The sequence below is a fragment of the Rhodnius prolixus genome, unplaced genomic scaffold (assembly GCF_049639745.1).
Source record: "Rhodnius prolixus isolate KJV_2025 unplaced genomic scaffold, Rpr scaffold_2, whole genome shotgun sequence".
NCBI lineage: Eukaryota > Metazoa > Arthropoda > Insecta > Hemiptera > Reduviidae > Rhodnius > Rhodnius prolixus.
Genome location: NW_027411592.1, coordinates 6,320,026 through 6,332,379, shown reverse-complemented (window position 1 = coordinate 6,332,379; position 12,354 = coordinate 6,320,026). Strand labels below are relative to the sequence as shown.

Below are 12,354 nucleotides of genomic sequence, written 5' to 3'. Positions count from 1 at the left end.
CCTTTCTTTCTTTTTTTTTAACAGAGTATGCATTTTGTCCACATGTATGCAGTTTAACCATAGTGTTTGAATGAAGTTTAGGATACTGTCGTTGGGTATTCCACTGGTCTGGGTAGAGCAAAGTAAATACCCTCTCTCCCCCAAAATTAGTTTCCTTTCCCACCAGTATGTGGATTATCGTTTCAATACCCCAAATTAAGACAAAGCCAGGAACAGAACAATCGCCACGCAATATACGAGTACCTCGTACCTCGCTTAGCTGCCATCCTTTCCAGACAAGCTTTTCTCTCCTATATCTTTTAAGCGTTCCTAACAAAGGGTGTTAGTAGATATGTCTTGCAATCTTACAGTTCTTCCCTTATCTTTCATTTGCTTTATACCAAAAAAAAAAAATCGTTCGCTATGCTGATTATGCTGCTGAGATTGCCGCAAATTATCTAAATGTCAATGAAAATACTTTCCACAGGTGTCAACATAATATTTAACAAGTAATAATAATAATAAACGCTTTATTCATATTACACTATTTTGTAAACAATATTTAAAGTTTGAATTAAAGCAGAATAAGGCATGGCTATTAGCCGTCTGCCAGGATATTTAACTTGTAAATCAATTAAGTTATCTTTACTCATCAATCACATCAATACTTTTGGAATTTTTTTTTATAGACATCAAAATCTCGTAACTTTAAAGTAGACTGGTATCGTTCTGAGAGAGCTGTGTGGTGCATCAGTGTTTGATAAATGCGGATCCATCACTGATTGAGTCTTACTTTGCTTTATCAACAGCAACTCGGTTACAACAAAATTTTAAGTTGGCATTAAATAATAGTGGTGTAGAGGATGGAGATGTTAATAATGACAGCTATTTTGAGAATGAGAGGTGTGAACTCAAAGTAAAAAAGTATACTACTAAAGGTTAAAACACTGCGTAACTAATAACACTATTCTATACGTTATATATTACGTAAATCAGATTGGAATATTATAAAATAGCCAAAATAAGGGGAAAGGAATTAGTTTAGTGGTTAGCGTATTGGATTTCTTTGCGGAGATCTGCAGCTATTAGTCCTAAGCTCACTTCTCTTCTCTGGAGCCCATACAGCTCATGATGGACACTATTATTTGTAACGTAAGAATACTGTCCGGGGGACCGGCAGTGCTACTAACAAAACCAATGACCTCAGCTGTTGACGTGCCTTTTATCAAAAATAATGATAATAAAATGTGAATAAGAGAGGTAAGTTGGCGACATTTCCAGCGGAAGAATCATTGCAAAGGAAGATTGAGGGTGCAGTGCGATAAGGTTGCTTTGTTAGATTCGAGTGTGTGGTAATGTGTCATGAGTTGCGCACTGGCTGAACCCTTCTAGAGAGAACAGAATGTAGAAGTTCTAGCGAAGGTTGACATGTCCTTTCACCAAATCCTACTGTTCCTGATCAATCTTGCAGCTGTAACTCTCTACTTGGTGTGTTCTCCTCCACTACAACAATGCCTCATATTATACGAGTTAGTTTTTGTGACATACTAGTTAGCAGGTGGTGACCGAGCTAAACGGCGAAATGACCCACAATTTAAAGTACTAATGTCTCACGTCAATGATGACAACTCTGTCCTACTCATCTAAAATTTGTGTGGAAACGAATTTCAGAATAAAATTTACTTTTATAGAACGGACCGTTAAACTATTCATGTTTTTCAATAAAAACCTTCGCCGTTTATGATAAAACTACGAAAAAGTTAAAAACTTTTGAAGTGCATGTTGCACTGAAATGCTCCTCAGGGAGGAGCTTGCAATTGATTTCATTTACGCAGGACTTTTTCAGGGTTTTTCAATTTCTATTCTCAGAATGATCATTTACACTAATTTTCAATGGGACTTCGAATATTTGCTTGATTTAGTTGCCTTAAGTATTACTTAAATTCATTTAACATAAACGCTACTATTGTAATAAACGTGATGAATTGACTTCTTTAAAAACTTGTATGAATAGAATAGAATAATTAAATCTTAATTATAATATTATAATTATGTACAAAAAAATAAATACACTAAGTGTCAATGTACAGAACATTGTAACCTATAACAAGTAATAGTATTAAAGGTAGGATAAAGAATGCAGGAAAGAAAGAAGTAAAAACCTGTAGCAAGTGTAGAAAGTTAGAAAAGTATGTGTTTAATTCTTTTATGTCTGTAGTTTATGTCGCGGCAGAGTGGATTAGGATGACAGTCTAGGATGGAAAGGAGTTAGAGCAGACGATTTTGGATAAAGGAGTGCACGAGGATAATGGAGGCAGTCAATTTTAGTGCGTCGTGGAGAGTGTCGCAAGTCTGAAAAATTTGTTCTTGTGTTGCCTGGAGTTTGTTGAAGTTGCGACTGAGTCGGAGCAGGCGTAGAGCAACATCGGCGAATTTTTATGTAATCGTCTTACAGCGATCAAAAAGTCTAAAAAAAAACCAAGCCGAGAAAATTTGCTGAAAGTAAACTACCTTTTTCAGTTAACTCATACTTTCAGTGAAATGATTTTCTTCAAATTCGAAATTTCTATCAGTAATTTGATTTTTAATATTAATCAAGTTTTATACAACTGAGCTCTTCGTTAAAATGGTACCTTAGAGATGTACTCTCAATTTACATTCTTCCTAGAATCCCTTTAAAATGAATTTTATCTCAAAAAATATTTAATATTAATAATAATAAAATAGATAAGAAAACTACAAGCCTAAGAAATCGTCTCGTTAAACATTATTTCAGCTCGTATTGCCTCATGAGAAGCGTAAGGTCACAAAGTCACATTAAAAAAAATTTGGACATTCTATTGAAATTTTCTTTTGAATTATTCGGCCCACCGTCTGCTTTATCAAACTCAGGAGTCTAAAAAAAAGTTCTTTTTTTATGACGAAGAAAGAAAAATGGGTAAGGAAACGATTCCTAAATCAAGCTTTAGTTTGGAAGCTGCAACAAAAGACGACATAAAGCTCAGAATTCTTTGGACCAAGTAACAAGGTTGGAAAAGGGTTTTAAGAGGAATTTTTGATTGAAGAAATCCTCAATAGAGAAAGAAACCTCAGCAAAAGATTTTCTTGAGTGATTTCACCAACTTAATGTAGTTAGATTATTTTTTTGTTTCACACTTTTCGGTAACATTCATTTGACTTAGATTTGGTTATTTATTATAAGTCGAAATACTCCTATTAATATTAATAGCAGTAATTGACGCCAATGACCGTAGCTGTCGACAATCCAAAGTAAAATCATTACATGCACATTTATAAATGAAGCTATTAGAACGAGCGAATAAAGTCTGGTTTTTAATTTCATAGTTGAAGTTAATAAAATAAAAATGGCCTACCTGGTTAAAGCTCGCCCTTCTCTGAATGAAATTCCTTTCTTCATGTGATTTAGCTCAATTAGATAGAGGCAAACTCATGTAGAGTTCATGGTATAAGGCAGCCGATGACTGGAACTTCACTCTACACTTTGCCATCCGATATCCTGTAATCTGTATCAATACAGAGCTTTGCACAGGTCGGCAGAAGATGAAGTAATGTCGCTGCCACAAGGGTGATACTTTGCTAACCTACTTTCAACCCTTTCCATCCTACCAATACTAGCACATATTTCCTTGTAAACACATCAGCCATAACCTCCCTTAGCTTGTGCTAAAAGCTGGTAAAGCTATATATATGTATCTTGTAGAACCAATCGGAGCGTATGAATTTTAAATTGATGTAATCAACTGTAAATTCAACCCAAGTTGTTTTAATTATATATTATTTAAAAAAATAAATATAGATTTCTCATAAAACTAAGCCTAATCAAGTTCTATTACATTTTATTTATTATTATTATTTTTTTTTGACGGGGTATTCTTCTCGTTCATTTCAATTTATTTTGTTCCCAGATGATGTAGCAACTTACTCAGATACTTTAGGGAGTTGCTGGAAGAGAAGTGGAGGCCGGCTGTTAGGGATAAATACTCCCTAGAGTCGACCTATTCTTTTCCTCTATGCCCTTCCTAAATATGCTAAGATTAGCTCCCTTAAGAATATGCAAGGTAGAGTACGCTCCCCTTAAACACCTGAAACTACTCAGGCCCTCTAGGAACTGCCAGAGAGAGAGAGAGAGTGAAGAGTTAGCAGTTAGGATTAATCACTCCCTGATATAACTAATCTTCTCCCAGATGTCCTAAAGAGGGCTCGCCCGGATTAAGAGATCCAGCTTCCCGAAGGAATTTGAAGCAAGAAGGAGAGAACCGGTTTTAAAAGATAATCTCTCACAAGTATCCAATGAACCTCTTCTGCAACGCCCTACCCTGATATTCCGAAGACAGCTCCCCAAACTTGGAAAGCTCTAAGGAAGATATACCTCTCCAACGCTTAAACTAACCACTTTCGTTATCTAAGCAAATCCTGGAGATTGGCTAGCCGGCAGATAGAGGCTAACTATCCAGAAATTTTGAGAATTATATGAAAGTTGTAAAGAGGGTGGCTAAGAGTAAAATCCAGTTCCCAAAACACAATACTAAAAACTCTTCACTTTAGGAAGCTACAACAGATCTTTTAGGACTCTAAACTCAAACAGTTGCGAATATCAATTGCCTCTGTAGGCCTTGAGAATGTTGTTGGGAAAGTCAGGGTAAATACTGGGACAACCGCTGGATCGCAATTATCCCTGAAGAAGTGGTTAGTCGACTTCTCCTTATGGAGAATGGTATACCCTTTACTAAAAGCAGATTTTAAAAAGAATCTGAGAGTATCTAATAAGAAATTAAATTTGAATGTAGTTGAATGAAAGGGAATTTCTCGGTACAAAGGAACTCTTAAATGAAACTTCCCTGCGAATAGTCGCGACGTCGAAAGTTTGTATTGGGATACCGATCTTGCAAGGTAAATACAATATCGAATGTTCTTCTAGAGCGCGAATGGCACTTGCAAAGTAGAGATCAATGTGCTCCTAAAGCTTATTAGGCATTGGTCCAAGTTGATCAACGCAAATAAAAACCTTTCAAAAAAAGCCCTCTTATATTTACATCCTTAAATGACCAATGAAGACTGCCTGGCAGTTAGAGTTATCTGATCTGAGTCACATTGGGATCCAATTGATGGGAAGAACGTATTCGTAAACTGGAACAGAGGAATCTCGCCGGTTCCCCAGTTTGGAACTCATCCAAGAGTAAGATATTTAAGAAACACACCTTTGTCTGTGTACTGTAAAGTTGTAATAAATCACAATTAGCATTAAATTATTATCGTTCTTTTAATTAATATGTGTTTTTAATTATAATTCCACAAATCTATTTTGTTGATTCTTTTTCCTTTTCTTCTGTTATAAACAAAATTATTTAAGGATAGTGAGTTATTGCAAGAATCATGTTAAGTTTATATTAATACTATTTTAGCATTTTGACGAGGCTCGTAACTATATCTTTAGTGCGATACTCAATGGTTGATTTAGAAGCTGCAATGTCCATTGGAATATCTTCAGATTTAATTATGAATGCTTTATCTTAATTTGAAAAGATCTTACAGAATTTCTGGCATAATGAAGAATTTAATCCATTAACTGAGACACACGAAAGACTATTCTATTTATAGCCGGCCGAGAAAAGTTTAACTGCTGCAATTGATTCCTGAAGAAATCAAGGAGACTTTTCCTCATCAATATTTTTTCTTTTTCGAGAAAATGACGAGATTTTTCTTACTAAATTATTAAAGATATAAATAGTATAATTTTTGAAAATTATTTTAATGTCTAAAACTTTAAGCATCAATAAAAATGTTTTGGTTTGGTTATAGTGCTAGTTATAAAACTGAACTTTCCTCGAGCTTCAAGTGTTTCTTGTGATGTTGCTAACCGAAGCAAAGACAGTAAACCAGCAGGATGTAGATTTCCGTTTATTAAAAACTTTTTTCTGTGGAAATTCATATCATGATGGACCTGGATACCTGCGTCTATATAGTTTCTCTTCATAAAAGATTCCTCCACCTCTTTACTATTGAAGTTTATTAAATTTTCTTCCAAGTTGTGAATTGTTTTCTTGTAACTAAGTAGTCTCAGTAGATCTAATTTATTTGGACTTGCTTTCTCGTTAAAGATTCGTTTTTGTTTTTGAAGGCTGGGTTTTTGTTTTTGACTAACAATTGGCATTTATAGCTTATTAACTGCTGAATACCAGAATATTGAATGACTATTAACTCTGAAGCCTTTTCTTCTTTCTTTCGCGAGATCAGAGGATATTGACCACTTTATGCAAATCTATTTGATCTTGCAAATAACCCTCGCTAGAAGATGAAGATATTTAAAGAAGAATATTGATGTGGGGTCCACGTTTAAGTTTCTGTAATGGGGCGGTAGGGCAACTGTCCCTAGGTGTTTCTTACCCATCGACTGTTCAAATCCTGCTTCTCACAGCCGTAAGCATGTCCTCCCAATATTAACAACATTGCTTTTCTAAACCACTATCATAAATCTGTAAATAAATTGTAAACAAAAATGATCTCAAAATCTACTTGATAAATTATTTGGAAAAAAGTATGTCATTCGCGCCAACATACAGTGAAAATAAAACAAGAAAAATTGGGTAAATGTTATTAATGATGGGCGGAAGTGAAGATAACATTGACGGCACAGGAAACGTGTATGGGCGGGTGTTTGTCTCCCGAATTATGAAATATACCAAGACACCCTTTGAGAACAGCATTCTGCACTCAATAGTTTATCGGACAATGCCGAACATTCGAGATTATCTTCATCGCTCCAACTGAAATGTTTAATACCATATACTAATTTTTAATATATGTTTTATTTTGGGAAAGCTTTAACTTAATCTAGTTTAGCTAATAAACAAAATTTAACTTTCAAGTCATTTAGGTTCTTTTCACACTTCATAGAAAGGGAAATGAATTGGGTTGCACCTCTTTTGTTAAATTTTGCTAATTAAAAGTAGAGGAATGAAGAATTTAATTAAATAGACGAGATGTCAGTTCGTTACATTTCCGCATTCAAATAAAATAATATATCATATAAATAACTAGGTTGAAATCAACTAATTAGTTTAAGTTGATTTCCTAATTAATTGAAGTTGGAAATGAATTTAATTCTCCAGGGTTCAAATTGAAACATTTAATTTATTTAAGACACTACTTCAGGGATAACGTTTTATTGTTTTGTGATCTTATTAATTAACGCTCCCTCTGCGGACGAAACCTTGTGATCCTATTTTCAACTGTAACACTTAGTTTCTCATGATGAAAAAATGTTTTTGGTAAAAATTTCACCCTCTTTGTGAAATTGTCCTCCCAGCTACCTGTTTTATTCTGTACTCAAACTCTGTATTCCATCTGTATGAACGGTAGATCAATTCAGAATGCACAGTGTGGAATACTGAGCAGGAGGACCTAGTAAATTAGGATTCCCATTGGGACGATAGGATCTCTGTTTAGTAGATAGTTATTCAGATTAAATAAATTTTAGAAGGAGAAAATATTTTTAGCCTTTGTGAACAAATTTTAATGGTTCGCCCAGGCTGTGGCAACTTTTTCACAATAAATAATTATGGGTAATCGTTCTCTAGTTTGCCTTGATTTGTCACTCTTTTGGAGTGATGAGCCTCCTCCGAATTGACATCTTAAGAAACTTGGAGCCCTAGGGAAAAATCTCCTGATACTCTGAGGAGTATCTCTCTCAAAATGACTACAACTTTCTGAAGAAGCATTTTCGGACTCGACATTCCAAAACATAATTTAGAATGAACATTCAATTACAAAAACCAAACCGAATAATCATGATTTTTCCTAAATTTGTTGGAAATCTGACAGCTTCAGAATTAACTCCATAAGCGAAGACGTATTCAACTATCTGAGCTTTGCGTTTGCTTCAATTGGCTATTTTATGACATAGGAAAGCAATTAGGAATCCATCAAAGAAGCGAATCTACACAATTCACAACTCGTAACAACAGCAGTCTGTGATAGTAATAACATTTTCAGTTCGCACACTCGAGTAATCTGTCGAGTTAATTCGGATAACTAGCAGCCTGGAGCAGTCTTTTTCGCTGTTATTCATCCCGGAACAAGTAAACACTCCTGAGTTACAAATTGTATTAAATTTACGCGCTGGATTGGTTCCGTTCCCCAGGAACTCAGCCAAATGGCAGCTTATTGCGCCAACCTACGGAATCTAATAGCTGAAATCACTCTTTTTTATAACGACCAGTACTTGACTCACTGGCTGGGTTTGCGATGTCATCACCTCTGGTTTCGCGGTGGCTAAAATCTCCAAAGTCAACCTCAAAAATTTAAAGGATTGCTTGAACTTGATCGTACCTGAATAGAAAATCTAAACGCATTGCTTGGGTGAACCCGGTCAGCAAACTGTGGTCGGTTCTAAGAAAAAAGTCTAATGGCTGATGTGACAGTCCGGATGGGAACTGTAAGCGGAAAGCGCTTCTCAAAGGACGAAAGGTGCAGATGTTGCTGTTTTTCTTGACAGATTAAACAAAATAATATAGGTAATTAAGTTTATAATATAAAAACATTTTAATTAGATCGATGAAAATATAATTTTATATTTCATTGTTGTAATTGTTTCAAAATGATTCAGAATTTCATATGTTCTAAACGTGTCTTCTTTTGGTTGTGAACGGTTACACAAATAACAGTGTAAATATGAAATTAGATATTGTGGCAAATAAAGATGTAATTGTATAGGCGACACCATGAGCACCTGGTTTCTATGGTAACAACCAGTCGGCAATCTAACAGGGATCAATGGTCTTCACTGCTTCCGGAAAAATATATTTTTTTATTTTTCATAAAGGAACCATTACTGTTTTTTATTCAAAAGAAATGTATTCAAGGTTAAAGTATTTAAAGATATTTATTTAGTAATAATTAAATTCAGCCAATTTCACTGCTAATAGGATCAGTTCCTAAAGACTATTCACAAAGGTTGTTTATTGATTCGCAAGGCGAGGTTGGAAAATTAGATTACTGGAATTAACTGAGTGTTGTTCCTAAAAGATGTGCTGTGTATACCCAGTAGTCTAACACATGCGCACATTTGTTTACACCAAAGTCTATCTTGCGGGCTCTCAGAACATATTCTTACAATCGCACTGCTGAATGAAGAAAGTATCTTTATGTTTCGCAGATGAGAATTAATTATAATCTAAAATGGCAAAAGATTGAAACTTAAGATATACTTTCAGTATCTATTCTTTGTTTCGTGATGTCCAAATTTATGTAGAAATCGGTAATGGTGATTGAAGTTAAATAAGGATGAAGTATTGAGGTGGTTAGCCTAGACAGCTACTGGGAGGCTGTAAGAGAGGAAGGGATGTCCTAAAGACTTCGCCTGCTTCTGATATCAATTTAAAGAATAACGGCTACGAACCAGTCACACTGTTAGGCTTCACTGATCGATACAACTTAATTATGCTACCATTTACTTTTTTTTACACCGTTCGGCACAATTTGTTGGAGAGCCGGCTCCTTCTTTCCGTCTCAAATCTGGAAAACGCACTTTATTGACTTTTTCTCAAATTTCCGTCTTGCATTACATGCATTTAAATCCAACTATTGACTATTAAAAGGAAACTTTGTAATAAAAGTGAAATAAAAAATTCCAATTTGATACTAGAAATAAAATCTTAGTTCTTTTCAACATTTTTTTTTGCGCCGAATGAATACTGATTTGTTAGAAAGTAAGGACCACAAATCTAATGGACAAGCTGCATTGAAGTTGGTTATATCTATTACAATTCGATAAGTAATATAATAGTTTTGGGTCCCACAATCAGGACAATTACAAAGCGTTCAGCATACTTTACAATAACTTCGTCTTATTAATGCCCTGATTAAAATTTCCAAGGTAAGATCGGATGTCAAACACAATAACACAATTCAAGTAGGCTGTGATATCTCATTACCTACGTAATAACGTAGATATTTTATTTGGATACGCTTTGGCGACTGTTACTTCTACACAAATAGCAGTAACTCTCAGACCCGGGGCTGTAAACACACTAGAGGGGAGAATTCGTGCTGGACGGCCCACATCTTTTGCTTAAGTGTTGGAATTCAAATTTCCTTTTATTTCTAGTGTGAGTAAAATTATCGATTGGATAAATGTGAGTTGAATGAATGTGAGGCTAAGTGGGAGTATACGCCAGTTCCATTACATTAGGAAATCTGCGATGTAAGTGAACTTTGTCTCGCAATCCGGATGCTCCTAGTCTGATCCGAGTTTTGCTATCAATAAGGTGAGAAAAAGAACCTAAACCTAACTGTGAGGGACAAATGTGAAGAGAGACGAAAGCAAAGGCAGGTTGCATTTATCTAAAATTATTTTTGTATCTATATCCTAACCTCTAAACCTAGATAAAATCCAATAATATGAATGCGTGATTGTGTGACAAGAGTATACTAATTATACTTGAGCGATAAATTCTTGCAGTCACGAAACATTTTCAGTAATCAAAATGTAGACATTAAATTTTCTAGTTTAAAACCAATTGCTGCAAAGACCTGAGTTAGTTCTTCATGTAATGTGTTTTTAGTTTCATAGAAGTCAAGATAAATTAATTTTTATGTATTTTTGTACGCGATAATATATTCAAGGAATAATTGATTTGAGCTCGGTAATTAAGGCTTTCTTTTCCACCAATAATAATAAAAAACATAATCACTTCTCGCGAAATAAATGGCGAATAAGAAAAACGTTTTTAGGTTAATAATTTTCAAAAATCTTAGAATTAAAAAAATATATATTTACTTTTATCAACATATCTAAAAGTGTTACCGTAAATTTTCACCCAAATCCCAAATAATGTTTTAGAATAAAGTACTTGTACTGGACATAGCACTGATTTCCAGTAAAAGCCAGTAAATATTTTTGAAAGTAGAAATAATCTGCTACTTATCGACTGGATTGACAATCACTGCATTGTAGGTTCTAGTTTTCAGAACCAGAAATATAAATTTTGATTACTCCGTATACAATCCACGGTAGCCCGAAAACAAAGATGTATTGTGGTACTGGGCTCGATTCCCGGTATAGACTAATAGTAAATAAAAGCTATTTGTAGTAAAGTAACTTGACTATCTGCGACCGTCCATGACACCAAATTTGACAGTTGGACGTAAGCCCGCCTGCAAAAATTTGTATTACTTTACTTTTCCTTTCTTATTTGCTCTACTTTTGAGCACAGATAACTGTTTCAAGGAAGATTGATTGCGCAATGTCCCAGTAGGCCATAAACACGTCATAGATAATTTAATCAATAGGTGCTGACGCTGAAAATGCTCGCTAAGACTGTCACGTCATAGCCAGCGACTGGGGGCTTCCTGGTTTACTATTCAACTCATCCGCATGACCTGTTCACAATAAGTGAGTCGGATTGCTCACTCAATCTTCCTTACTTATTAAATTCTACCAAAGTGGTACGAATATTTGCTCAACATAAACTTGGAAATTGTTCTTCCATCTCACATAATCTCACTGCAAACAGTATCTAACAGAGAAATGGTGGCGAGTACCGAAATAAGAAATACTAGATAGTCGTACTGCGTTCTTGAATAACTTCTACAGGATATCGCTTTTTTTTTTCTTGCTTCCTCACAGATGACTTGTTCTCCATTTTGTAAATTAAACATTCATGGCTGTCTTTAACTTATGACAGGTTTCTTTATCACCACGGGAAGTAACGCTCCTTTTTCCACTCAACATAATTAAACCCTAGGAGGTTGTGGACAGGTGGCGTTATATAACTGAAGCGGATTCAGTTCGACCTTTATGAAGGTCTCAAATACTTTTCAAGTTTAGAAGTCATTTCGGTACTTTGTTTTCGCATTAGGTTATTAGTGTTTGAGTTGTGCTGCTCCAATGCACTTTATCTGATATTAAAATTACTTTATACTACGGAATTCCCGTCTAAAAAATTTGACACATCCTTTACTTCTGCAGCAGACTATGAACCGAATAGTTATGTGATTAATATATTCTCTTATTCTAATGAAGTTAGTAAATAACAAAATAAATGATTAATCATTGCTGGGATATTTATAATACATAAGTGAAAATATATTCTTCTAAACCGAGTGTTTGAAAAAGTTGGAAACGAGTTTAATGGCTTGATAAACGTAGCAAAAAAAAAAACGTTTGTAGAATAGTCCAATGTAAACTTTACCAACCCTTGTCCTCAGATAGGTCAACACAGAATTGATCTGCAACGCAGTAGTGGCCGCCTTGGGTTCGCTGACCTAAATATAAACTTCCGGCAAACTAAGAGGGTGCCATCACTTCATTATTATCTTCATCACGTAGTGTTTATGCTTTGTTTGCTCCAGTAA

General features: G+C 34.8%; 1 protein-coding gene across 2 annotated transcripts in view; it reads right to left on the bottom strand.

Moving 5' to 3' along the window:
* Nucleotides 1–12,354, bottom strand: part of dnc (phosphodiesterase dunce) — a 423,485-nt gene that overhangs the window by 355,991 nt on the left and 55,140 nt on the right. Inside the window, exon 1 of one of the 2 annotated variants that reach the window (XM_074117438.1) lies at nucleotides 3,354–3,412. The exons of the other annotated variant lie outside the window; for it this stretch is intronic. Coding sequence (XP_073973539.1) covers nucleotides 3,354–3,397 — 44 coding nt within the window. The 5' untranslated portion in view covers nucleotides 3,398–3,412. Of the gene's footprint in view, nucleotides 1–3,353; nucleotides 3,413–12,354 lie in introns of those variants that run through there. 2 annotated transcript variants of the gene reach the window in all.